Source organism: Choloepus didactylus, chromosome 27 (genome assembly GCF_015220235.1).
Source record: "Choloepus didactylus isolate mChoDid1 chromosome 27, mChoDid1.pri, whole genome shotgun sequence".
NCBI classification, from domain to species: Eukaryota; Metazoa; Chordata; class Mammalia; order Pilosa; family Megalonychidae; genus Choloepus; species Choloepus didactylus.
Window position 1 is genome coordinate 3057152 of NC_051333.1, and position 27874 is coordinate 3085025.

Sequence of the window (27874 nt, forward strand, 5' to 3'; positions counted from 1 at the left end):
GCCTGGAAGCCGGGAGGAGGTTGGCTGAGCCGGGCTGTGGGTGGAGCTCGGCTCCGGGCCACTTCACCGGGCGGGAGTGGGAGGGAGTGTCGCCGACTGTGTGGGTCCCGGCCTCGCAGAATAAACATTGATGTGGCTGTGGGCCGAACCATTCTTGCGTGCGGGGGGTGCCCGGGGGCGACCGGGGGTTGCGGGCGGTGGGAAGAGGGGTCCCCAGCAGGTGGGGAGGGGGAGGTGCCTCTTCCAGCTCCGAGCCGGCTCCAGGCAAAGCGGAGGGCTGGCCCCAGGCGCGTCTGCACGCAGGCACCTGCGGCCGGGGGTCGCCCCGCGCGCTGCCGGCCGCCCCCCAAGCGGCGCGCGCACCCGCCCAGCCCCGCTGCCGTGCAGACGCGCGCCGCGGGCCCCCACGCCGCCGCCACCCCGACTTCCACGGGTCCCGCATCCGGAAGGCAAGGTGAGCGCGACCGCACCCCGGCGCGGAGGGGAAACCGAGGCACAGGGACGGGGAGGAAGGAAGAGGCCGGCAGGTGGGTGGATGAATGAATGGAGGGGAAGGGCAGAGAGCGTCGGCCGTGGTCTCTGCTCCCCTAAGACGCAGGAGTCCGGGGACCCACGCTGGGGCTTCCAGAATTATGCAGCCCCCGTGGAGATCTGGAAGCCGGGACTCTACAGATCCCCCAGTCAGGGTCCCCGGTCCCCCCAGGTTCGCAGCGCTTGCTCCCCCCAACCTTGGGGGCTTAACGCAAGCAGCTGAGTCCCCAGGGACCCAGGTGCCAGAGCTCCTAGTCAGTCCGCCCCCGAGAGGGATCCCGCGCCCCCACCGCCGACCCCGGGATCCCAGATCCCTCCCGGAAGGCCCGGCTCCCCAGACCCCGGTGTCCTAGCGCTCAGCGCCCCCTCTCCCCAGGGACCTGGGAGTCCCGGTCGCCCCTCTCCTCCCGGTCCCCCTGTGACGGCGCCGGCGTCCCCGGCCCCCGCCTTCCGGGATCCGGTGCCCCTCTCCTCGCCCCCCAGCCCGAAGCCTCGCGTCTCGGAGGCCGCGCTCGCGTCGTCATGGCAACAGAAGTCTATTTTGCGCTGGGAACACACAGCTCCCGCCGCAGCGCCCCCCCGCCCCGCCAGCCCGGGCCTGAGCTGAGTGGGGGGACCGGGGAGGGGGTCCGGGGCCGGGCAGGGAGGCGCAGTCCGCAAACCTGGGACGGACACCTGGGTGGGCGGTGGAGAGGGGCGCGGCTGCGGAGGCAGGCGGGGGAGGCCCGGGGAGGCAGAGGCGTGCGCTGGGGGGAGGAAAGCGAAGGCACCCGGAAAGCCGAGCGTCAGAGACCCTGGGAGAGGGCGAGACCCCCGGGCAGCCCGAGGGCAGCTCCTGTTAGGGACGAGCGTGGGCCGGGGGCCAGGGCGGGGACCCGGGGAGCAGGGCTGGGCAGGGCCGCCCCAGACCCAGAGGCGCCGAGACACCCGGAGGCAGAGCCACGAGGGCCAGGGAGGCCCGGGCGGGGCGGGGGGCGAGGGGCCCGCTAGCAGCCGTGCTCCCCGCCTCCCGCCCCGGCGGACGCAGCGCCCCCCCCCCGCGGCCTCCCCGCCCCCACCCCGGAGCCCTCTCCTTTGCCCCCGGGTTTCCCCCCGCCTGCCCCATCCGCTTCCCCGAACCCAGATCCCCTCCCCTGTCGCCCGCTTTCCGCGTCTCTGCCCCAAACGCCCCTCTCAACCCGAGATGCTCCCGGGACAGGACCCTCCCTTGGCCGCCCCCGGCCCCGGCGGGTCCTGGCTGCTCACGGCGCAACCCCAGCTCCGACTGCGACCCCTCCGCGCCCACCTGCAGACCCCCTCCAGCCCCCAGCTCTCTGCCATCGCGAAGGCTTCTGACCTCCGGGTCTCCGTCCCTCTCTGGTTTTCTCTCTCTCTGCCTCTATCGCTCTGTCTCTCTGGGTCTCTGCCTTTTCTTTCTGTCTCTGGGTCCTTCCCTGCCCCTTTTCTGGATCTCTTTCCTCCCTTTCCTGGGTCTCCGCCCCCCCTCGCTGGAGCTGTGTCCCTACCCTCATCCTCTCCCTCCCCCTCAGTGCCCATCCCTTTCTCTGGGATCTATCTCCCCCCCCACACCCAAGGCTCTCGCTCCCTGTACCTCTCCCATCGCCTGCTCCACCTCGTGTTCTCCCCCAGGACCAACTCACTGTCACTCTCACAGGCCACCCCACTCCTGCCGGCTAGGGGGTCAGGGGAGGGCGAGCAGGAGGGGTGGATCTGGGGTCCAGTGCTGTGCAGGGGAGCAGGCATGGGGTTGGGGGTCTCCCTGCTTTGGGGCCCCTCCCTCAGGTTGACTCCCCTGATCTCTGTCCCCTCTTTTGTGTCTCTCCGGTCCTGGGCTCTGGGGGCTGCAGGGGGTGTGACCACCCAGACCTCTGACCTGTGCTGGTGGGCGTGTGGGGTGTGGACAGCGAGGAGAGAGGCTTTGTGAGTGTCGCTGGGGCGGGGGTCACATGCCTGCTTCCAGACTCCCCACCACTGGGCAGCCGTGTGCGTGCACCCACAAGGCAGCGTGACAGTTTGCTGTGGTGCGTGCAACTGCGTGTCCACGTGTGCCTGGGCCGAGTGAGCCTGCCCACCCCTGGCCAGGTTCTCGAGCTGTGTGTGCTCAGAGTGTGTCACAACATCTGGGGTCGTGTCCCGGTTTCAGGGTTCTGTGTCTGTGCGGAGCTCCAAGTGTGTATGTGTGTGTGAGTGTGTGTGTGTGTGTGTGTTGGGAGGAGGCTACAGCTGTGTGATCAGGACCTTGAGCGTCCTTGTGTGTTGTGTCAGTGTGTACGTAAGCACTTTTGCATGTCCGGGGGTAGTTTTGGGTGAGTTAAGGGAAGAACTGGCCCCTGGGTTTCCTTGTGTCGGGATGGGCCCCTCTGTCTGAAGGTGGGTGTCTCCTCCCCACCCACAGGTGTCGCTATGCATCAGGGGGTGTGTGCCCATGTAGAGCTGGGGGGCTGCGTGTGTGTGTGCATGTGCACTCGTGAGGTTCCGTCTGATGTGTTGCTAGGTTTGAGGGTGTGTGTGCTCCCCATGTCCCCTCCAAGCATGGTGGAGTTGTGGTGACTGTAGTTGTGGCTCCCAGGGTGTGCACAGAATGGGGGTGAGCAGGTGAACAGCTAGCCCACACGTCCTCCCCTGGAAAGACGATACAAAGGCATCCCTGGCCCGGACCAGCTCCCCTGTGTCTGTGGTTTGGCGAGCAGATGGCACCCCTGTGTGAAGTTTGAAAAGGGAACCTCTTCCCCCAGAGGGAGGCAGTGGGAGGAGAGCCAGGCTGATTTCAGCTTCCACTCATCCCCTCAACCAGATCCCCTTGTGCAGTGCACAACCTGCCCAACGAAACATGGCCACTCTCAATGAATGAAGGGGTTTGCATTGCTGTGTGCATGTGTCACTCTCTGAAAGGCTGTGTCTGTGTGTATGTCAACTCACATTTCTCTGTGTGGGAGGAAGGCATTCATGTTCTATGGAGGGGGATGCCCGGAGGTGAGAGGTCAAAGCCCAGCCCCACTGCTTTGGCACCATGAGGCTCAGGCACGTGATGGGAACTCTTGGAACCTCGGTGTCCTCATCTGAAATGTGTGTGTGTGTGTGTGTGTGAGCAAGAGAGAGAGCAGCCACACCTCTCACACCTTGTCCAACATCCATCATACAATGAATATTTATCGATCACTCACTGTGAGCCTGGCACTGCTGCTGGGTGCTGGGGACATAAAATGAAAATAGGACAAACATAGCTGCCTCCATGGATAGTCTAGTAGGGAAGAAGGACCGTAAACCAACACTCGTATAATAGGGTGCATAGCAATGCTGGCAGTGGAAAGTTGCAGAGCAGGGGAGGAGCTGGGCTGTTTTGGAAGGAAGGAAGGGAGTGAGCCCGACCAGTGCCCACGGGAAGGGTGCCCCAAGTGAAGGGAACGGCAAGTGGCAAGGCATGGAGCCTGGAAAGGGATGAAGGGAAAAGGACGGGGCCTGGAAATTCCTGGCCAGAGTTTGGGCTTTCCTCCTGGGGGCGATGGAAAGCCAATGGATGGTATGAGCAGGGCAGTGGCTCACGTGATCTGAACTTCCATTTGTTTTTAATTGTGATAAAACACACGTAACATTAAATTTACCATTTTAAAGTGTACAATTCAGTGGCATTTAGTACCTTGACAATATTGAGCAATCACCACCTGTATCTAGTTCCAGAACGTTCTCCTCACCCCAAAAGGAGACCCCATACCCCTCAAGCAGTCACTTCCCATTCTCCCCTCCTCCCAGTCCCTGGCAAGCGGCTAATCTGTCTTCTGGAGGTTTCATAAAAACGGCCTCATGCACTACGTGGCCTTTGTACGATTGTGTCTGATTTCATCCACTCGGTGTAACGTTTTCAAGCTTCATCCTTGTCACATGATTCAGACCTCCATGCCTTCTGTGCCTGAATAACATCCCACCGTGTGTGCAAACCACATTTTGTTTCTCCGTTCCTCGGCTGATGGACACTAGGGTTGCCTCCATCTTTTGGGAATTGTGACTAATGCTGCTGTGACTGTTGATGTGCAAATACATGTTCAAGTCCCTGCTTTTCATTTCTTTTCTGCATATACCTGTGGGATTGCTGGGTCATAGGTAATTCTATGTTTAACTTTTTGAGAAACCACCAAAGTTTCCCACAGTGTGGGCAAGCCACTTCTGAGATGCCCATCAGACACCTAAGTGGAAGGTTTGAATAGGCAGTGGGGTGTCCCACCCAGGAGTTCAGGGGAGGGGTCCGGGCTGGAGCTAAAAGGACACTGAGCTTTCTTGAGGGAGATAGGGGAGGTTGACCACAGCTTGGGGAGCCTCAGCCCCCTGCTCCTCTCCCCATCACAAGCCCTGGAATTCTGTTGACAGGGTGTGGTTCCTGCACACACACACACACACACTGAATGGAAAAGAACAAAAAAAATAAAGAAAATACCAAATATTTTTTAAATTCGTCTCACCATCCCTTTCCACCCCCTTATGCTGCTTTCATGACTCCATGGCCTCCTTGATAATTTCCTAACCACTGTCTTCAACACGTGTCCCCGTACTTCACGTTTGTCTGCTCATTGTCACTTTCCCATGACTAGTGTGGCGTGCGCATCAGGACGAGGGACCCTGTGGGTTTGTTCGCTGCAGGCTCCCTGGGATCCAGAACAGCACCGGGCACACGAAGGTGCTCAGCCAGCATTTGTCGACTTTGCTCAGTGCCCGCGTCCCTCCTGCTGTGGGCCAAGCTCGGTGAGGGTCTCATGAGACAGCAGCCCTGTGGGGTTTCCAGGGATGGAGAGTGGGCTCGAGAGGAGCAGGTGCTGGCCTGGAGCTTAGCCCCTCAGCTGGGCTGCCTGGGGTGCAGCTCAGGCCCCCCTTCTCCTCCCCGGTCACCCAGCCCCTCTGTCCTCTGGGGTGGGCGTGCCCAGGACCTGGCTGGACTGTTGCCATAGAAACAGTCGGGATGACAGCCACTGCGGTCTCCTATTTGCTTCCTGGGCTGAACAGCTGCAAACACTTTCATGTATGGCACCTGCCATACGCCGGGCGCTCTTCTAAGTTCTCTAGCCGGTAGCGCGTTTCCTCCTCCCAGCCACCAGACGGGGAAACCGAGGCACGGAGGAGGGGCTTAGGTAAGAGCTGGCCGGGCACGTGCTGGGGCTGGGGTGTCCACTCGGCTCCCTCGCCTCTCCAGCTGCGGCGGGGACGCGTCACCCCTGACGTGGTGAGAGGGTGTGTGAGTGGCTGACACCGTCACTGGGGCACCCCGAGCATCGGGCATCTGGGGAGACTGAGGGCCACATGGGTCTATCCCAGAGGTTCTCAGTGTCTGGGGATGGTTTTGGCTGTCACAACTGGGAGGGGGAAGATGCTCCCAGCATTTGGTGGGTGGAGGCAGAACGCCCCAAAGTTACCCAACCCCAAATGTCCAAACTGGCCATCAGGCCAAGGTCAGGAAAGTCTGGTCTATACAAAGTTCTCAAATTCAATCTCTCTCTCTCTCTCTCCTTCCTTTCCCGCCCCCATTTCTTTCCCTCTCCTTCCTCGTCCCCCCTCCACTCCTCCCATCCCGCCCACTCCACATCTGTCTGCCTTCACTCCCACCTCCTTCCTCCCCATCCCAACCTCGCCTGCTCCGCGGCCCCGCCCCGCCCCTCCTCTCCCCTCCCTCCTCCTGATCCCTCCATCCACCCGCCCAATCGATCCCCCCGACCCTTCCCTCTGCACATGACCATTTATTCCTATGCCGCTCTGGCCGTCTCTGGGCTCGGTTCCATCTCTCTCCCGTCACCATCCACGACCCCATGGAACCGCCAACTTTGGGCCCTTACGTCTCCCCCTCCATGCATCCTCGCCTGTCCCCGGCGCTTCTCCATCTCCCCCTCCCCTCCGCCCGCCTCCCGCCTCCCCAGGCCCTCTCCCTCCCGCCCCCGCTCCAGCCTCTTCTCTCGGCCCCGTGCGCCCCCCTGCGCCCCCATGCCGGCCCTGCTGCTCCTCGCGACGCTGCTGCTCCTGGCCTCGGCCGCCGGCCCGGCCGGGGCGCGCCCCGCCAACGCCTCGAGCCCGGAGCCTACGGGCCCGCTGCCCGCCCTGCTGGCGCACCTGCGGCGGCTCACCGGGGCGCTGGCGGGCGGCGGGGGCGCGGGGGGCAACGGCTCCAGGCCGGGCGCGGCGGCGCGGGCGCCCCCTCCGGCCGAGCTCTGCCACGGCTACTACGATGTCATGGGCCAGTACGACGCCACCTTCAACTGCAGCACCGGCTCCTACCGCTACTGCTGCGGCACCTGCCACTACCGCTTCTGCTGCGAGCACCGCCACATGCGCCTGGCGCAGGCCTCCTGCTCCAACTACGACACGCCGCGCTGGGCCACCACGCCGCCGCCGCTGGCGGGGGGCGCGGGGGGCGCGGGCGGCGCGGGCGGGGGGCCCGGGCCGGGCCAGGCCGGGTGGCTGGAGGGGGGCCGGGCGGGGGGCGCCGGGGGCCGCGGGGGCGAGGGCCCGGGGGGCAGCACGGCCTACGTGGTGTGCGGGGTCATCAGCTTCGCCCTGGCCGTGGGCGTCGGCGCCAAGGTGGCCTTCAGCAAGGCGTCGCGGGCGCCCCGGGCGCACCGGGAGATCAACACGCCCAGGTGCGCGCGCGCCGGGGGCGGGGCCGGGGGCGGGGCCTGGCGGTGGGCGGGGCCTGTGGGCGGGGCTTCGGGTGAGGGTGTGGTCAGAAGAGCGCGCGCGGGGCCTGCAGGCCGCCGGCGGGGTACAGACCTGGGTGTGGGGAGTCAGGCCTCGGTTCCACAAATCGGCAGAGCCGTGGCGGACAAGCCCGGTTCCAATCCCGCTCTGCCTCCTGCAAGCTGTGCCACCCTGGGCAAGCTGCTTACCGCTGTGTGCCTCAGTTTCCCCGTCTGGACACTGGGGTTTATAACAGTCCCCACCCTTTCGGGCTGTAATATGGTTTTATAAATAGGTCATATAGGTGTTGATAACTGCTGTGAAGACAATAAAGCAGCGTAAAGCGTTGAGAACGGGGGCAGGGGGCTGCGTTAGGTGACGCGGTCGCCGGGCAGAGCCGGAAGGGAAGGCGGGAGCGAGCCTGCGGGAAGGGCGTCCCGGGAGGGCAGAGCAGGGGCGAAGCCCCCGAGGCGGGGGTCGGCCGGCCAGCCACAGGGCGGGGGCGGCGGGGAAGGCGGGCGAGGAGGCCCCGGGTGCTGGGCTCCGCGCGGGGGCGCGAGGCCATCCGACAATTCTGAAAGCTCCCTGTAGGGGCGGAAGCGAGGAGGCCAGTCAGGAGGCTGTTGGACGACCCAGGGGAGAGGGGGAAGCAGCGGGGTGGTGGGAAGGGGGCCCCTTTGGGACCCACATGGTGGCAGGAGCAGCGGCCTTGCTAAGGCAAGGGGGGAAGGAAAGAGGGGTCCAGGGCGCTCAGGGTGATCCTCCGGTTTGGGGCCTGAGAACTGGCGAATGGGAAGGCAGCAAAAGGGACAGGAGTGGGGTCCCAGGTTCAGGGAGGGGCCAGGCCACGGGGGGAGGACGCGGGAGGACCGCAGAAGGGGTGGGGTGGGGTTCAGAAGAATGGGAGCGGGGGCGCCTGGGCGGCGGGTCCCCAAGGCCGGAGGGGCTGGTGGCGCTGGAGGGGCGGGGACGGTGCGCGACGGTGCGGGGACGGTGCGGGGGCGCGGCCGCGAGGTGCCGCTCCCAGCTGACCCATTTCCCCCAAAGGGAGAGCCGGGCCGCTGACCGCCCCTCTGCCGCCCCCAGGGCTCTGGTCGATATTCTGAGGCACCAGGCGGGGCCTGGGACCCGCCCCGACCGGGCCAGAAGCAGCTCCCTGACCCCGGGGGTCGGGGGTCCCGACAGCCTGGCCCCGAGGACGCCCAAGAACCTGTACAACACCATGAAGCCCTCCAACCTCGGTGAGAAGCCCCTTCCACGCCCCACCGGGGCCTCCCCCTTCCGCCTCCAACCCGCCGGTGGCCCATAGCTGTAGGGGCGGGGATTGAGGGGAGCCGCCCTGGGCAAGGCGGGACGACCCCTCCGGCCTTCCTGTGGACCACCTGGGGCGTCATGGTGGTGAATTGGTGCCTTCCAGGCCACTAAGGATCCACTCTACTGCCCGCCCTACACGGTGTGACCTGGAGCGACAGGCACCCCCTCTCTGGTCCTCAGTTTCCTCCCTGGTAACGGGAAGCCTCACCCTGTGCACCCCCGAGGGTTGTTTTGGGGCTCGGAGGAACCAAAGGGCACAACGCCCCACGCGAGGCCTGCAGCCGGGAGCAGTGTGGGGTGCAGGAGCTGGAGGGGCTTCAGAAACAGGCAGGAGGCCTCCCCCAGGAAGTGACGGAGCACAGGCCCCGGGTCCCGGGCAAGGGGCAGCCCCAGGGGGCTGGAGCAGAGCCGACGCCGGTGGACAGGGTGCGCAGGGGCTTTCCAAAAGGGTCCTGAGTGCCAGACTGAGCTGAGGAAGCCACCTTTGTCCTGAGGGTGAAGGGCAGCCACAGGGTGAGAGGTGGGTGCATGAGCTTTCTCCCTGGAGCCCGGGGGGTGGGGGTGGGGGACGAAGGAGCTGGGCTGATGGTCCCTGCAGTTGAGGCCAAGACCTGGGCTGGGGTTGGGGCAGGGCTGTGTGTGGGGGGGGGCGGAGGAGAGACAGGTTTGTGTGGTAATAAGGAAAGGACATTTGGGCTGGATCTTGAGGGATGAGTAGGAGTTCTTCAACCAAAGAAAGAGGGATTCAAGGATGGAGAAGATGGCCTAATGGCCTGTGCAAAGGCCCCGAGGCAGGACAAACTGGGCTCACGGGCTCACTGGGAGATCAGGGAGCAGTTGGGCTCATGGGTGAGCTGGGAGATGAGGCTGCAGGTATCAGCTGGGGCCTCAGGTGGAAAGGAGCAGGGCTGGCGGGGGTGCTGGCAGTGCACCCGCTGTGGGGCTGGTTGCCGAGATCGACTGGCCGGGTGGCCAGAGGGCTTGATTGATGATCCAGGAGGGAGAGGACGGGCTGGGACAGGGGTTCAGGAGGCCGGGGGCCAGAGTTGGGCAGCAGTGGACGCAGAGGTGGAGGGGGGCGCCTGGGCAGTGGGGTGGATGGCGGAGGTAGGGGACAGCCCACTCTCCCCACCCTGAGCCTGGGCCCACACCCTCTGCCTCGGTTTCCCCTGAGTGCCCAATGGCATGGGTTGCTCCGTGGGGCCGAACTTGGGCCCAGGTCCCCAGAGCCCCGGACAGCAGCGCTGGCGGGAGCGGGGGGTGGCAGTGACTCCCTCCTTCTCGGACCCGCAGACAACCTGCACCACAACTACCTGCACCTCAACATCAACAGCCCCAAGCACCAGGCCACCACGCTGGGTACGGGGGCCCTGGGTGGGGGCCGGGGAGGGCATGGCCAGTGGGGGCTCAGTCTCCCCAGCTGGCCACTGAGTCCCCATTTCCTCACTGGTACCCTGGAAATGGTCGCCTCTTTCCCACTGGGTGGGGGGGGGGTTGGCAAGGAGGGGCCCCCAGCCTGGGGCCAGGCACCCGGTGAGTGTGAGCAGATCCCCCTTCCCCAGCCAGCCTGCTGCCTCCTGAGGGCAGGACTGAGCAGAAGGAGCCTGAATTGCTGGAGCTTGGAGGGGCTTTAAATCCAGATTCCCAGCTCCCCAAGGGGCGGGGGGCCCGGACCCCTGGGTCTGAGGGAGGGGGAGCTGCACTGACCCGCACCCTGCCCCCTTTCCCAGACTGGCGGGCTGTCCCACCACCCAGCCCGTCCCTGCACTACTCGACTCTCTCCTGTTCTCGGTCCTTCCACAATCTGTCGCATCTTCCCCCATCCTATGAGGCTGCTGTGAAGTCTGAACTCAGTCGCTACTCCTCCCTCAAGAGACTGGGTGAGTCCAGGGAAGGGGGCGGGTGGGGATTGGGGGTCAGGGCCTGGGGCCCACCCACAGCGAATGGTTTAGAGTCTCCCTTGGGTTTTTCTCCAAGTTTACTGCAGAATTACCTGGGGCAATTTTGTATTAGAATTACCTGGAATGTTATTTAAAAATGCAAAGTCAGGGTCCCTGCCCTTCCTGCCACAATATGTTTGTCAGAACTTATATTTGCAAGTAATAGAAATACAACTCCGGGGGAAAAAGTGATAAAAAGGCTCAATAACAGAGAATCTGTAGCTCGTGAGCTTCAGGTGTGGTTGGATCCAGGTGCTCAAAAACCACGGCCAGGATTCCAAAGCTCTCAGCTCCACCAGACAATGGGTTGGCTTCACTTTCTGAGTGATTCTCCAGAAGTCCCCGAGAATTTTCAGGCTGCCACCCTATCCGCTTAGCACCTGGGCAGAAAGAGAGTCTCTTTCTCAATGATTGCAGCGGAAGTCCCAGGTCTGACTCCCCTCGGCCCAAACTGGGTCACAAGCCAACCCCTGATCCACTCGCCGTGACTCTGACTGGACATGTCTGGGCAGTGGAGTCACCTTCAAACACTTTTAACTGAGAGCTACAGTAAGAAATACATTTGATATTTATTATGACCCAGGAGACATACACACACATATATAAACACATTTTTTTAATTACAAAGGAATTTTGAATGTTCTTTTGGATATTTTCAAACATGCCCAAGAGTAGAGAAAACTGCATAATGAACCCCCACGTTCCCATCACCCAGCTTTAACAACGCACAACACTTTGTTAATCTGTCTTTCCTCCACTCCGCTTTTTGGTGGGTTATTTCAAAATAAATCCCAGATATCATGTCATTTCATCCAATACTTCAATCACACACACACATCCGAAATACCAGTTTTATGAACAAGTGATTACCCTCATTTCCTTATTATGTGGACGCCTCCTAAAAATTTTCTTTTCTGTTCTATTGGATTTCATTTCTCAAACTGCTGGTCACTACCGGCAAATCTGATTTCCACACGAGGGGTTGGAATCCTGAGTATGAGAAACGCCGCTGCCTGAAGGAAAGAAAACCCAAACCCAAACCCAAACCCGGGAAGTCCCCGGTCCCGGCCTGGGAATCTGCATTCGGCCCCGTAGCCCCGCTCCGATCCCAGTGTGGGCTGTGGCCAGGGAGTGGGTCCTCGTGGGGGGTGCGGCGGGGGACCGGGGAGGGGCCGGTCCGCGCCGGCTGGGGACCCACGCGTGCGGCTTCCCGCCCCCGCGCCCCAGCCGAGAAGGACCTGGACGAGGCCTACCTGAAGCGGCGGCACGCGGCGGAGATGCCCCGCGGGACGCTGCCCCTGCACGCCCTGCGGCGCCCGGGCACGGGGGGCGGCTACCGCCTGGACGCCTGGGGCGGCCCCGAGGAGCTGGGCCTGGCGCCCGCGCCCCACCCGCGGCGCGTCATGTCGCAGGAGCACCTGCTGGGCGACGGGGGCCGCGCCTCGCGCTACGAGTTCACGCTGCCGCGCGCGCGCCTCGTGTCGCAGGAGCACCTGCTGTCCTCGCCCGAGGCCCTGCGCCAGAGCCGCGAGCACCTGCTCTCGCCCCCGCGCAGCCCCGCGCTGCCCCCCGAGCCCGCCGCCCGCGCCGGCCTGGCCGCCTCGCACTCCAACCTGCTGCTGGGGCCCGGGGGGCCGCCCACGCCGCTGCACGGGCTGCCCCCGCCGTCGGGCCTGCACGCGCACCACCACCACGCCTGGATGGCCGACGCGGGCGGGGGCGGGGGCGCGCTGGCCCCCAGGCCGCCCTTCCAGCGCCAGGGCACCCTGGAGCAGCTGCAGTTCATCCCCGGCCACCACCTGCCCCAGCACCTGCGCACCGCCAGCAAGAACGAGGTGACTGTCTGAGGGCGCAGGGGCCTGGGCCGGCCTCCGAGGGCGCTGCTTTGGATGAACTCGAGTCCGGGGACCAAGCCGCCTTCCCCGGTGTCATCACCGCTTGAGGCAAGGGCCCTTTCCCGTGATGGCATCCCAGAGGAAGACGCCTGCCCGTGCTGGTACCCAGAGACTTCCTCCCGGTGATGTCAGAGCAGAGATGCCCTCCTGAGACATCATCCCTAGAGACACAGTCCTGTAATGTCACTGCAGAGGCACGCCCCACCCTTCTGATGTCGGCTCCAGCACCAGGGCGTCTTTGTGCATCACCATCCCCAGGAACGCATGTTCGTCCTGAATCTTCACGACAGGGAAAATGCCTCCATCCCACGTTGTCATCTCTCCCGTCAAAGCCACCTTCCCGGACGCTCTGCGGGGGAGAGGGGAGAGCGCCTTGCCTGCTGTGTCCCCTCTAGAGGCAGTGCCTCTTTCCATGACATGTCCTTCCTGTGGCACCATCACCAGAGGAGGTGCCTGGCTCTGTGGAGTCATCCGACGGGCTGTGCTCTTCTGTGATGCCATCATCAGAGAGGACAACCCCTGGGACAGCTCCAGGATGAGGCCCCTTCTGCGGTGTCACCACCGGACTCTGCCTGCTCTGAGACGGCACCATGAGGTGCCCCTACCATGGCTGTGATGTCATGAGAAGCCAGGGGCACCGCCGGACAAAGTGTCCTGTTCTGAAGTGGCATCTGCGGGATGTCAGCGCTGGGGCCTGCCCTGTTTGGAGAGCCCCCTGCCAGGGATGATGGTTTGTCTGTAGGTTGTTGGCAGTGCTGTCCCCACAAGGCTCTGTCCCAGTGCTGGGACGTCACCACCAAGAGCCTCTTCCCCAGAGGCAGTGCCCGCTCTGGAGGCCATCGCTGGTGATGGTGTCGCTGGGGTTCCTGCCTTGTCCCACCATAATTAACTGGACCCCTCCTTCCCCTGGCCTGAGGGACACGCTGTACAGGATGTCCTCCAGACCCCCCTTGGGCCCACTTCTGGCTGTGACTCCTGAAGGACATCACTCCCAGGCTGGCTCACCAGGCTCCCAGGGGCCTGGCCTGGGACTTGGGGTGGCCCAAGGACTGGAGACACTTCTCTCGGCCACATCCAGAGACATTATCACCTCTGTCAACAAAGTCTTGGCCTCCTGTTGTGGGGGTCAGGAGGCGCCTGCTTATTGATCTTGCTGATGACATCCTCAACACCACAAGACTACCCCCACTCCTGAGCTCGGCACCCGTGGTCAAAGGTTAGACATGTCCGGTGACGGCATCATTTCCCAGGATTCCCAGTGACCAGTGGTATCTTCATCAACCAGGACCCCCACAGCCAATGGTTTTACTATCTTCCAGAACATCCCACAGCCATGGTGGCACCTCCCAGGACCTGCTATGACTGAGGGTGACATCATCACCTAGGATCCCATGATCATCTCCCATGATCCACCGTGCTGAAGGTGTCATCTTCTGGGTCCCACCAGGAACAACAGTGCCATTATCTTCCATAATCCATATGGCTGATGGTGACATCCTCTACCAGAGTCCACTAGGACTGATGGTACCACCATTTCCCATAATCCCCATAATTTCACTGTCATCACTTCCCAGGATCCACTTCAACCATGGTGTCAGCACCTCCCAGAATCCATTTCAACCCTGGTGTCATCACCTCTCATGATCCATGACAGCTAGTGGTGATCATCATCTCCCAGGATCCATGAGAACCAACAGTGTCATCACCTCGAGGATCCATGACAGCCAATGGTGTCATCACCTCCCAGAATCCACTTCAACCACAGTGTCATCACCGTCCAGGATCCATTTCAACCATGGTGCCATCATCTCCTATGACCCATCTGACAGCCAATAGTGTGATCACCTCCCAGGAATCCACGTCAACCATGGTGTCATCACCTCCCTAGATCCATGAGAAACAATGTTGTCATCACCTCCCATGATCCACTTCAACCACTGTGTCATCATGGCCCGGGATCCACTTCAACCATGGTGTCATCACTGCCCAGGATCCACTTCAACCATGGTGTCATCACCTCCCTGGATCCATGAGAAACAATGTTGTCATCACCTCCCATGATCCACTTCAACCATGGTGTCATCACTGCCCAGGATCCACTTAAACCATGGTGTCTTCTCCTCCTATAACCCATGACAGCCAATAGTGTCATCACTTCTGAGGATCCATGACAGGCAATGGTGTCATATCACCTCCCAGGGTCCACTTCAACCATGATGTCATCACCTCCCAGGATCCACTTCAACTATGGTGTCCTCATCTCCTATGAACCATGAAAGCCAGTGGTGTCATCACTGCCCAGGATCCGTTTCAACCACGGTGTCATCACCTCCCAGGATCCACTCCAACTACAGTGTCATCACCTCCCAGGGTCCACTTCAACCATGATGTCATCACCTCCCAGGATCCACTTCAACCATTGTGTCATCATCTCCTATGACCCATGACAGCCAATGGTGTCATCACTGCCCAGGATCCATTTCAACCACAGTGTCATCACCCCCCAGGATCCACTTCAACCATGATGTCATCACCTCCCAGGATCCACTTCAACCATTGTGTCATCATCTCCTATAACCCATGACAGCCAATGGAGTCATCACTGCCCAGGATCCATTTCAACCATTGTGTCATCACCTCCCAGGATTCACTTCAACCATGATGTCCTCACCTCCGAGGATCTATCATCTGTAGGGCCCAAATTTACTGCATCTCTATTTCAGTTGTCTTCTCGGGTCACATGGTACCTACAATTGTTCCCGTAAGGGGAACCAGCACAACACACCATTTTCTCATTCCCCAAATCGAGGAGGGTGGGACCAGCTAGCTCCCCCTCTGATGACATCGCCCCTACTCTGGCCCTTCCTGACAATGTCGCTGCCTCACTCCTCACTCAGCTCATTGCCTGGATCAACCCTACCGCAGGCTTGGCCTTGGCCAACCCCTCATCACGTCCGTGGTGGGGGCACCCTGGCCCTCCTGATCACATCACTGCCCCCCACCCAATTGTCTGGCCAGTGACACGGTCCACACCGTGACCACTCATATCGCCAGAGGTGGGGCGGTCAGGCCTCTGATGACGTCACTGCCCTTTGCCTAGCCCCCACTCCCTGGACACCGCCGCTGGCTGGGGCCAAACTCTTCTCAGAGACCCTGACCCCTGTGGGATGGGCGGACAACTGACTACTTCCCTGGGGCCTTCTGTCCTGTCCACTGGCCTGGTCCTGGGGCACCCCCTGTGGAGGGGCTCCGCCTGCCCCACAGCAGGGAAGTGTCTTCCTTCACCTCTCCCCCCAACACACCGGGGAGCCTCCAGGGGTTCTGGGGAGTCCTCAGGTCCCAATGCACAATTGCCCCAATCCTCTTTGTACATAGCCATGTTGCGGGGGACGGCCATTCCCGCACTTTTAAAGGGCTACACGCCCCCCTCTCGCAGCCCCAAGGGCGAGGTGGGAGGGGGGCCTCTTCTCCCTCCCCTGGGCCGTCCCCCTCCCTCTCATGTCTCCCCCCTCCACCTACCGGCCCCTCAGCTCATCCATCCCCTCTTGTCAGGCACCCGGGATGGTTAACTGGCCCCACCTCCCACCACACTGAGGGAACGGGGTTCCCCCGATCCACCTACACCCCAAAGCCAGTTTCCCAGTCCCAGGCTTACAGCTGCTCCGTGGGGCCCCCCAGCCTTTCTCGGGCCTCCCCGTGCCCAGCGCCACTAGGCCAACTGTAACCTCCCAGAAAGGAGCCGCCCAAGCATCCGCCGTGCCCCTCTGCTCACCACCCCCCACGAAACACTCAGCTTCCTCCAGACGGCAGAATCTGGGGGCTTTTGTGTGCTCCCCTCTCCCTGGATCCCAGGCCTCTGGCCCCCATTCAGTCTGGCACAGGCGGCCTGACCCTGGGGCCTTGACCTCGTCTCAAATAAGCCATAGTGGGGAGTGGTCTCCAGTGGGCACAGAAGCCACCCCCGTCGCCACACCAATCCCGTGCATGCACAGGTGTGCACACACGACTCCCCTCTTGGCCTCTTCTGGTTGGGGGGTGGCGGGGGCGCGGTGCACAGCCGAGAGGGTAGGCAGCGGGGGAACAGAAGCCCCCCAGACTCCGCCTCCTTCCTTACCCCCCCCAGCCTCCCTCCCGCCCTGGCCCCCGCCCCAAGTCCCTGGTGAGGACGGCCTGAGGAGCTGGGACGTGGTATTTTTTGGAATAAACACGTTTTCCTGATTCCTGGTCTCAAGGTTTACTGTCGGGGGAGCTTGGTGTCCTGGCTTCCAGGCGAGTGGTAACAAAGGCCACAGCCCAGGGGCCTCTGACCACGGAAAGTCACCCTCTCGCAGTCCTGGAGGCCGGAAGTTTGGATTCAGGGTGTCGGCAGGGCTGCAGGGAGAAGCTTCTGGGGTGGTGGCCGTCCTTGGGGCTCCTTGGCTGGCAGCTGCATCCCGCCTGCTTTCACGTGGCGTTTCCCCGGGGTCTGTGTCCAATCTCCCTCTTGTAAGGGCCACCCTAACCTCGCGTGACCCCATCCTACCTAATTCCATCTGCAAAGACCTTCTTCCAAACAAGCTCACCGGTGGGGGAGTTAGGACTTAACATGGGTTTTGGGGGACGCAGCTCAGCCCGTACGGCTGGGTTCCAGCACTTCGGCTGGGCTCACTGGGGGTCCCCGTGGGGTTGAGTGCAATCAGGGCCGGCTCGCGTTTTGCCCGGGGATGTGTTTCTAGGTGTTTGCGGATGGCTAAAGGTGGCCTCCCTGCCCTGGTGCCTTCGTCGGGGAGTCAGGCAGTGGGGGTGCACTGTGATTCTTTTTTTTTTTAAGTTTTGGCTTGATTGCCAAGAAAGTCCTGTTTCCTCTGAGCATTTAAGCATTTGTTTGCAGATCCTAGAGGTCAGCTCCCTATATCTGAATTCTTTGTCTGAGTCTCACCAGAGTGGGGTGGCAAAGTACAGTTTTCATTTAAGCACCAGTGTTCTTAATTAAGGCAGCTCCCCCGCCAACCGCCGCCCCCGTATTAAAATATCTGCAGAGTGACGGCTGGGTGCCCCCCTTCGCATTCAGGTCACCTGGGCTGCCCCGTGTGGGCACTGCGCACGTCAGGGGTGACGTTTCATTAACCAAAGCCCTTCCTCTCCAGCGCGTTCCCGCGCGTGTCTACCACCTGCTGCATTTCACCTCCTGCCATTCGCTTGCTGGGCTGGGAGTGGGGGTGGGTGGAGTGAATCGATGTACTGGAGTCATCATCCGTGTAAAGAGCCACACCTGCCACTTTTAAGCTTGCGTGCGTATTCTTGAAAATTGCCTCTTTGTGTTGAAGTGTTTTCCAAAGAGAACTGGCTGGGTGGGCAGGGGGGACAGGGTCGCAGCGCATTGCTCTCAGCACGCCCCCTTCCCAACAGCGCCTCGAAGTGTCTGTTTCCCAGTGGCTGAGTTCCCTGCCCCACGTTGAGGTGTTTGCTGTAAGTCACCACGGGGCAGGTGTGTGTGGACCAACCTTAGCGCTTGGTTTAATCATCATTACAAAACTCGCTTCGCCTCTCCCAGGGCATTGGAGCGTCTAGTCACATATATCTAGAACTCGTGTTCCTCTTAATCACCAAAGGATGCATTAGAATTGTGAAAATTTTAAAAATACATTTTTAAATTTTGTTGTAAATACACAATGTAGAGGATTTTAAGATACGGATGGAGAGAGACTACACAGTTCATGCCCCCATCTTTGAAAATGCCCCCCACCCACATCCCCTGAAGGGGCACACTTAGAGGGCCCTGTTTGCACCAGACAACCTTGTCCTCCTGGCCACACTGGACAAGCAGTGGATCCCCAGCCCTGGAGGGGATCAATCTATGAGTTGGGCTCAGCCAATCAGATTCTTGGTTCTGAGAACCTGGAACCGGGACCCAGGGAGAGAACGGTAGGCGCTGGGGTTAAAAGGCCATGATGAGGCTAGAGGATTGGGAAAAGATGGCGGAGCAGGGAGCTCCAGGACTCAGTCCCTGCACCAGAACAACTATGCAACAGGCAGGAACGTCTGAATCTGCTGTTTCAAGACCCCAGAGTCCAGAAGAGCCTCTACAGCATACAGGAAAGAGTGGGAGGAAGAGGTTGGTAAATTACGATAAACTCCAGTAAATTGCTCTCTCTGCGTGGTGTGTGACATCGCCCAGACCCCACTCTTGTGGCAGACAGCAGTGGGATCCGATCCCTGGCAGGGTTTGCTGGTGCCAGAAAGGGACATAAAAATCCACCTCCCCAGGCTCAGCGGTGGGCAGGGCCGATCAGCTATTCCAGGTCGTTGCCGGCCCTGCACCAGGGGCAGCCATCGCTCCAACCTGCCCTGGACAAAGGCTGCAGAGGAGCTTGAAGACAAGCTTTCGCAGAGCTGCAGAGGACAACTGAAGGGCTGCATTTGCCAGGCAGGGCCCGAGTCAAGAAAACACAGGTTTGCCCAGTCCTGGGAGAAGCTCCTGGAGCCCCTCCTGGCCCCCGCCTCATCCCGTCCCAGGGCAGTTTGGAGCCTCCAGCACTCCCTGGGTGGGTCTTGCCTTCGCTCAGTCGGGTTTCTGTACACTAACAAAGGGCAATCACAAGAAGAAATCAAGCAAAAAATTCCACTTACAATAGCATCTAAAAGAATCAAATATCTAGGTATAAAGGATGTAAAGGAGGTATACACAGAAAACTGCAAAACATTGCTAAGAAAAGCAAATGCTCTAAATAAACTAAAGGGCGTTCTATGTTCATGAAGAATGAAGCTGGAGGACTCACACTTTACCATCTTAAAACTTATTACAAAACCACAGTAAGCAAAACAGCATGGCACCGGCACAAGGACACACATATCAACCAATGGAACAGAACTGAGAGTTCAAAAATCAGCCAGATGATTTTTGACAAGAGGGTAAAGATCACTTGTCTCTTCAACAAATGGTGCTGGGAAAACTGAATCTCCATTTGCAAAAGAATGAAGGTGGCTCCCTACCTCACACTATATACAAAAATCAACTCAAAATGGATCAAAGACCTAAATGTAAGAACCAGAACTATAAACTTCCTAGAAGAAAATGTAGGGAAGCATCTTCAGGACTTGTGTTAGGCAATGGTTTCACAGACTTTATACCCAAAGCACAAGCAACAAAAGAAAAAAAATAGATAAAACGGACCTCATCAAAGTTAAAAACTTTTGTGCCTCAAAGGATTTTTATATTGAAAGTAAAATGACAACCTACCAAATAGGAAAAAATATTTAGAAACCACATATCTGATAAGGGTTGAATATGCAGAATATATTAAGAAATCCTTCAATTCAGTAACAAAAAGACAAACAACACAAATTAATTGTGTGTTGCACGGCTTGTGGTCTCCTTTGACCTTGAACAGTTCCTTGCTCTTTGTCCTTCATGACCTTGACACTTTTGAAGAGCCCGGACAGGCTGTTTTGCAGAATGTCCTGCATTTGCGTCTGCCCGAGGTCTGCCCATGACGAGCTCCAGGTCCTGTGCGTCTGGTGGGAAAACCTCGGAAGTTTTCTCACTGGTGAGATCCGCCCAGATCCTCTGGTCAAGGCACTTTGTAATCAGGAAGTAGCCTGCTGGGAGATACTCGGACATTATGCAAATCTCCTCCTCCTCCTCAAACTTCCTCCTGCTGGTTTTAGCCTCCATTGACGATTCTCTTGCCTGAATCAACTATGATGATGATGTTTGCTGTATGACAATTTTCTAACTTCATCATTCCTTCTACATTTATTAGTGAGCATTTGCACATGCATTTTTCAAAGAAAGAAATCCAGTACCATCAGTAGATTCTTTGAGACACCCACGATTCAAAGAACAACGACAACAACAACAACTTCACCATAATGTCAGTGGCAATCCAGAGTATTCTGTTGCACAGATGTGGGATTTTTTTGTTCCATTCCGTACCAGCAGACGTTCGAGGTTCTCCCGTCTTTCACTACATAAGCAATGCTTTGAGGAACAACCTTTTGCATACGACATGGCGCCCTGTCTTAGGCTGAGACCCCAGGAAGTGACCCTCTGGGCTTAAGGGCACAGGGGTTTGAAGACTTTTGCCACGTGATGCCAAGTGGCGACCCTGAAAGGCTGTGCCGAGCCAGGCCGGCAGCGTACGTGCAGACGCCCACTGCCCCCTCACCAGCACTGGGTATCGCTGTCTAATCCTGGTGGGCATCAGGGGTGTTGATTTCACAACCACTTGAGTGTCTTCTTTTACCGAGTGCCAAAATGCCCTGCGTGCTCCTGATGCCTGAGGGTGAACGAACGGGACCGTGCAATTAGTGACACACCTGTTGTCACTAGAGGGAGCACCCGATCACCGAATTAAACAGGGCCCTTCCCCTCCAGAGCTTCAAGTTCCCTTCGCAAGGCCCAAAGGAAAGTGGTTCTTGGCAGCTGCCTATGCCCGTGTGTGCAACACTTCAAGTGCGAAAGATCGCTAATTCCAGCTTAGAAATAAACAGTAAGGCAATGAGGGGCTGCAAACACGCTAGTGACCACAGGCGATGGCCTCCCAAACAAAGATGAAGGCGTTTACGCACGGAAAGCTCCTCAACCTCAGTAGGAAGAAAGGACATGGGAACAGAAAGGAGACCTCCCCACTGGCCCGGGGTTGGCAAATACTGTGGCGACTGCTAACACGCAGGCCCGGGCTGCGGGGGACCCGGCGGGACCGTCTCCCCCCGGACTTCCTCTCAACTTGCCCCTCGCTCCCTTTAACTCTTGACTTAAGTGTCACCTGCCACCGAGGTCCACCCGGCCACCCTACCTTACACTGCCGTTCCTGAGCGCCCTTATCCTACCCTACTTTCACAGCACTTACTAATATCTTTGAACACCAGGAATTTACTTACCTATTAGCCCCGACCTCCCCGGTTTTATCACTGACTCCCGTGTCCTGGGGGTCCATCAGTCCCCGCGGGCGGGACGGCCGTCACCCTACTTTTCGTAAGTTCATCATCTGTCTCCTGCCCGGAATGGACGCCCCAGGAGGGCAGTGATTTTGTTTTTCTCATCTCGTTGTTCAGAGATGAATCCCAAGCACGTAGAACAGCCCCCAGCACACAGGAGATGGGAAGTGAACCCTGTGGGCTGAGGAAAGGCATCCTGACAGGCAGAGGAACAGGAGTCAGGCCCTTTCGTGTCCCGCCACTGGGGATCCAAATACAGAGCCCGGCCAAGGCCGGCTGGCAGCACCAAAAACACGCTCGCTCTCCGGCCCAGCAGCTGCACGCCTGGGAAGTCCTTCCGCAATACGCACGGCTGCCCCACGGTAAACGTACGAGGACGCCCGCTGCAGCGCCTCGCCACAAATCGGACATGGCCTGGAGGCCGGAGGCACCAAAGGCACGGGGGGCCTCTGACGGGGAACACCGAGCAGCAGCCGGACTGAGGGCAGCCAGCCACAGGGACGGCCGGGGAGGGCTGCGTGTGCACGTGTGTGTGTGCGTGTGCATGTCCCGTGTAAATCTCCAGGGACTGTGGGAAAAACACACATGCACAGCACCACGTTAACTTCCAACCCACTCCTGGGGAGGGGATGATTGCGGTATTTTTTTACTTTTATTTTTATTCTTATTTTCACTTTTTCTGGTACAAGGAAAATGTTCAAAAACAGATTGGGGTGACGAATGCACAACTATATGACAGTGCTGTGAACAACTGATTGTACCCTTTGGATGACTGTATGATATGTGACTATATCTCAATAAAATTAAAGAACAAAACAAAACAAAAATGCTCCCAGAGGAGCGTGCTGTGGTGGGAAGGGAAGGCTGGAGCGGGAACTCCAGCTTTTCTTATTTTTCCTTTTTTAAAAAAGTATTTTTTTAAGACTTTATAGATTTTACTATTTTCAGTGGAAAGGCCTTGAAGGTTTCTTTGTTTTTGTTTTATAGTAATATATATATTACATAAAATTTGCCATTCTAACTAAGTGTACAATTCAGACAGTTCAGTGTTCATTAGCTACATTTACAATGTTGTGACACCATTACTGCTGCTGGTTCTGAGTCCATGAATTTCTTCTGAGCCCTCAACGTTCCTCAGATGAAGGCATGACATACTACAGTCTCTCTTGTTGAGAATTTAAGTACTATGCCAGGACTGTTAGCAGTAAGACTTCAGAAAGGAGAAGCCAGTTTAGGTCTTTAATCTACCAGCCACAAACCCAAGTAAACCTGGTCAAAGTCCTGCTGTAAGATGCGGCTGCAGCAAAATAAACTCTGCTTGGCCCTGAAGCTACAGTCCAAAGGTGGCTCTGGGCGGCCCAAGACTGTCACAGGACTGACACTGACGGAGCATCTAAGTGTCATCCAGGCCTCCGGCTCAGAAGTAGTCACGTGCTCATCCCGAACGAGTCACCGCAGCCAGGGATCCCCAAGGCTCCAATTGGCCACGGCTGGTCCCTGCCTTCTGGGGGTTAGGGCAGGGTTAGCCCACAGTTCCAAGGCCAAGAAAATGTCCAAATCAAGCCATCGTCAATTCAGTGCCTTCTTCCTGAAGACCAGATCCTGGAGATCCTGGACTCCTGTCACGCGGCCAGGCACAGGGATCTCGCCCGCCTCTCCCTTCTCTCCTGGGTTTCACTGCTTTCGGTTTCCTGCTTCCCTGGCTTTCTCTCTGTAATTTATTTTTAATTGTGATGAAATATATGTAACATAAAAATCATTTTAACCATTTTAAGTGGACAATTCTTTGACGTTAAGTACATCGATGATCTTGTCTAATTTCCACTGTTTCCAGACTATTTTCATCAATTGACACCAAAACTCCGACTCATTTAGCAGTAACCCCCCATTCCCCACCCCCTACCCTGGTTACAGCTATCCTGCTGTCTCTCTGAATTTGTTTATCCTGAGTACTTCATGTAAGAGGAGCCATAAAATACTTGTACTTTTGTGTCTGGCTTATTTCATTCAATATGACGTCTTCAAGACTCGTCCATGTTGTGGCACGGACGAGCACTTCACTTCTTTTTACAGCTGAGTGATATTCCATTTATAGACAGACCGTGGTTTTTCTACTCACCTGCTGATGGCCACTTGGGTTGCTTCCACCTTTTGGCAGTTGTGAATAATGCTGTGATGAACATTTGTGTGCAAATCTGTCCGAGACCCTGCTTTCAATTCTTTTGGGTATATACTTAGGAGCGGAATTGCCGGGTCACGGCATAATTCTATGTCTATCTTTCTGAGGAACTGCCAAACTCTCTCCCACGGTGGCCACACATTTTACATTCCCACCAACAACGTACAAAGGCTCCTGTTTCTCCACATCCTCACCAACACTTGTTATTTTTAGGTTTTATTTTCAATAATAACCATCCTAGAGAGTGTGAAGTGGTATCTCATTGTAGTTTTAATTTGTTTCTTTAGTGGCTAATGATATCGAGCATCTTTCCATATCCTCACTGGCCTTTGAATATTTTCTTTGGAGAATTATCTATTCAAATTCTTGGCCCATTTTTTTTCATGCATGTCTTTATTTTATTACTTATCTACCCACACACTGGATAAAGGAGGTATCAGTCACAAGGTTTTTACCATCACACGGTCACAAGATGAAGGCCGTATAGTTATACAATCATTACCAAAGGTCAAGGCTACTGGATTACAGTTCAACAATTTCAGATATTTCCTTCTGGCTATTCTAATATACTAGAAACAAAAAAGAAGTATCTTTATAATGAGTCAGTAGTCATAATCACTGGTTAAATCCTAACTTCTCCGTTACAACTCCTCCCCCTCGATCTTCAGGGACATCTGGGCAATGGCTCTTCTAACTTCTTCGTGCTGAAAAGGGGTGCTGACCTTATGGGGTAGAGGAACGAAAATGGTTGATGTTCTTGGAGAGACTGGTACCTCTGGGGTCCAGAGCTTATCTGGCATAGGAGCCATCAGGAGACTTTAAGTTTCTGAAAAATCAAACATAATAGGTAAAACTTTTACAGAGTCTTAGATACCACCTAGGGTATTCTTTAGGGTTTTCAGGAATCTGTTGGTTGGGGCTTGGCACACTGAGGCAATTTGCAATATCTGGCTGAAGCTTGTACAAGAGTAACCTCTAGAATGATCTCTAGACTCTGAAATCTCTTATTAGCCACTGAAACTTTATTTTGTTCGACTTCTCTTCCCCCTTTTGGTCAAGAAGGCATTATCAATCCCACAATGCCAGGGCTAGGCTTATCCCTGAGAGTTCTTTTGATGCAAAAAAAATTTTAATTTTGATGAAATCTAATTTTATCTATTTTTTATTTTGTTGCTTTTGCTTTGGATGTAAAATCTAAAAATCCACTGCAATTACTCCATCACTGCTTTTATTTAGCTGCGTTTTGTATTGTACCGTTTTTTACTCCCTTCTTTGCTTTTCATTTTTTAGTTATTTTCTTAGTGATTACCTTTTTTAATTATAATTAACATCTTAAACTAATAACAAACTAGTTTGACTACCAATCTAGTTTCAGTAGTATACCAACTCTATACTCCTACATTCTCCCTGCCCACCGCTCTTTGTTATTGTCTCAGATTACATCTTTATACATTGTATGCTCTTTAACACAAATTTTAAACGTTATTTTACACTTTTGCCTGTTAAATTATATGGGGGGGGCAGTTAACAGCAAAAGTACAATACAGGGTTTTGTATTTACCTACGTAATTACCTTTACCAGTGTTCTTTATTTCTTCTTATAGTTTTGAGTTACCATCTAGTGTCCTTTTATTTCAGCCTGAAGGACTCCATTTAACATTTTTTGTAGGGCAGGTCTCCCAGTAATGAACATTTTCTGCTTCTGTTTATCTGTAAATATCATAATTTATCCTTTGTTTTTGAAAGATAACTTTGCTGAATATAGAATTTTTTGGTTGACAGTTTTTTTTTCTTTAAATATGTCATTCCACTGTCTTCTGGCCTCCATGATTTCTGATAATAAATCTACTGTTAATCTTACTGGGGAATTCTTGTGACAAGTTGCTTTTCTCTTGCTGCTTTCAAAATCCTGTCTTTGGATTTTGACCATTTCGCTATAATGGGCAGATTTCTTATAGTCTCTCCTGCTTTGAGTTTGTTGAGCGTCCTGGATGTGTAAATCCATGTCTTTCATCGGGTTGGCCAAGTTTTCAGTTGTCGTTTCCCCAAGTGCTTTTTCTGCCCCTTTCTCTCAGTCTTGTCCTGGGACTCCAATGATGCATATGTTGGTATGCATGACGGTGGCCCACAGGCCCCACAGGCTCTGTTCATTTTTATTTTTCCTTTCTGTTCCTTACACTGGGTAATTTCAATTGTCTTGCTTCAAGTTCACTGATCCTTTCTTCTGCCTGTTCAGATCTGCTGCTGGATCCATCTAAAGAGTTTTTTCATTTTAATTACAAGCACTTCGCAGCTCCAACATTTTTGTTTGGTTCCCTTTTATTATTTCCATCTCTTTATTTTATCCAGACAATGTTTTCCTAATTTCCTGTAGCTCATTGAACATATTTAAGACAATAGATTTAAAATCTCTAATAGTTCCAATGAATGAGCTTCCTCAGGGATGGTTTCCGACAAATTCTTTTTTTTCGGTGAATGGGCCACACTTTCCTGTTTCTTTGCGTGACTGGTAAAATATTTTTGAGAACTGGACATTCTGAGTATTAATGTTGTTACAACTCTGGGAATGTAGGTTTCCCACTCCTCTGGGATTCAATTTTGTTGTTGTTGTTGCGGGCTGACCCATTAATTTGTGACTTCAAAACTATTTTTGCTTCCAAATGGGGACTGGAAAGGGACTAGAGAGGGGAAAAGGTGTTGCCTCTTTAAGATTCCTCTGCTGTTTTTCCCGGAAGGGAGGCCACCCTCAGAGCCAGCCTCCCTCTGTGAGCAGCAGTCAGACTTCACACACCTGGATTTTGGAGGACCGGGTCTCTAGAGCCCTCCCGGCCCCAGCACGCTGCACCAGGAGCCCGGGCTGCAATCACTAGAAGACGAAACAGTTGTTTTAGTGGAGGGACTAGTTCTTGGAGCTTCCTGCTCTCCAGCTTTTATTTCTTACACTTCTGTAACTGCATGAATTTCTCTCCAAGCATGTATTTCTTTTGTAATTTACAAGAGATTCCAAAGAAATTAAGAATTTTTGAAGCTAGAATTTAAACTAAAAAGACACTTTAGAGTTAACTGAATCAAAGTACATTCCCAGGTCACCAATGTTGAGCAGAGTGGCAACCCTGCCCCACCTCCCCACCCCAACCCACTGCCAATTCTGGGCCGCCAAACTGATTCCTAAGGCCGCCGATTCCTAGGATCTCTTCGGATTAGTTCTAAATCCCCACATGCTCTCTACACCCCCATCACCCCTACCAAGGCTGCCATCCTAGCCCAAGCCATGGCCTACTCTCTCCTGATTTTCTGCTTCCAGCCAGGCCTCACTGATCTAATGTCTACTCAGCGGTTCTGAGCTAGACTCAATATGTGTAAGAAATCGAGTCATACCTCCCAATCAAAATTGCTCCATGGCTCCTGGAGCTCACCAAGCTCCTCATCGTGGCCTTCAGAAGGCAGAGCCCATGCCCCTCCCAGCCCAGCTCTCCAGGCTCAGAACATTCTCCCCTCGGATATCCACAGTGCTTGGCGGCTCCCCGGCCCCCCCCGCCAATCTCTTTCCCTGCCCCTCTGGTCTTCTTTCAGTTCTTCCCATCAGAGCATTATTTTTTTAAATAACAGCTTTGAGATCTAATTCACATACAATTCACCCATTTAAAGTGTACAATTCAATGTGATTTTTTCAGTATATTCACAGAGTTGTGCAGCCATCACCACAATCAACTTTAGAATATTTTCATCACCTCAAAAAGAAAACCTGTACCCATTGCCCACCCGATTCCCACTCCTAGGCTACCACTAATCTGCTTTCTGTCTCTATAGATTTGCCTGTGGTGGACATTCCACATAAATCACGCAATATGTGGTCCTCTGTTTGACTTCTTTCCCTCGGCATAAAGTTTTCAAGATTCATCCTTGTAGCATGGTATCAATACTTCATTCACTCTTATTGCTGAATAATATTCCATTGTGTGGATATGCCACATCTTGTTTACCCATTCATCTGCTCTTGGACATTTGGGTTGCTTCCACCTCTTGGCGATTGTAAATAGTACTGCTTTGAACATTCATGCACAAGATTTTGAGTGGCCATGTGTTTTCATTCCGCTTGGGTATACACCTAGGAGTGGAATTGCTGGGTCATCCAACAATTCCATATTTTTTAGTTTTTGAGGAACTGCCAGACTGTTTTCCAAAGGGGCTGCACCCAGTTTTACATTCCCACCAGCAGAGTCCGAGGGGTCCACTTTCTGCACATTCTAACCAATACTTACCACCTGTGGGTGTGAAGTTGTATCTCATTGTGGTTTTGCTTTGCCTTTCTCTGATGCTTAACGATGGGGAGCATCTTTTCTTGTGCTTATTGGCCATTTGCATATCTCCTTTGGAAAATGTCCATTCAGAGTTTCTGCCCATTTCAATTGGGTCATTTGTGCTTCAGTTACGGAGCTGTGAGA

General features: G+C 55.9%; 1 protein-coding gene and 1 long non-coding RNA gene across 3 annotated transcripts; one reads left to right on the top strand and one right to left on the bottom strand.

Annotated features, from left to right (window-relative positions):
* Nucleotides 1-441: 441 nt before the first annotated feature.
* Nucleotides 442-16551, top strand: SHISA7 (shisa family member 7). 2 transcript variants are annotated; one of them, XM_037819546.1, is made up of 6 exons: nucleotides 442-454; nucleotides 6429-7145; nucleotides 8269-8423; nucleotides 9790-9855; nucleotides 10227-10376; nucleotides 11664-16551. In XM_037819546.1, the coding sequence occupies exons 2-6, from the start codon at nucleotides 6493-6495 to the stop codon at nucleotides 12281-12283; spliced, it is 1644 nt and encodes a 547-aa protein (XP_037675474.1). In that variant the 5' UTR covers nucleotides 442-454; nucleotides 6429-6492; the 3' UTR covers nucleotides 12284-16551. The 2 variants fall into 2 exon arrangements, with proteins under 2 accessions (XP_037675474.1, XP_037675475.1); XM_037819547.1 differs by lacking the exon at nucleotides 9790-9855.
* Nucleotides 4139-7138, bottom strand: LOC119521365. Its single transcript, XR_005214342.1, has 3 exons — nucleotides 7036-7138; nucleotides 5448-5732; nucleotides 4139-5290 (listed from the first exon to the last, which is right to left on the bottom strand). It is a non-coding gene; the product is annotated as an uncharacterized LOC119521365 (long non-coding RNA).
* Nucleotides 16552-27874: the final 11323 nt, after the last annotated feature.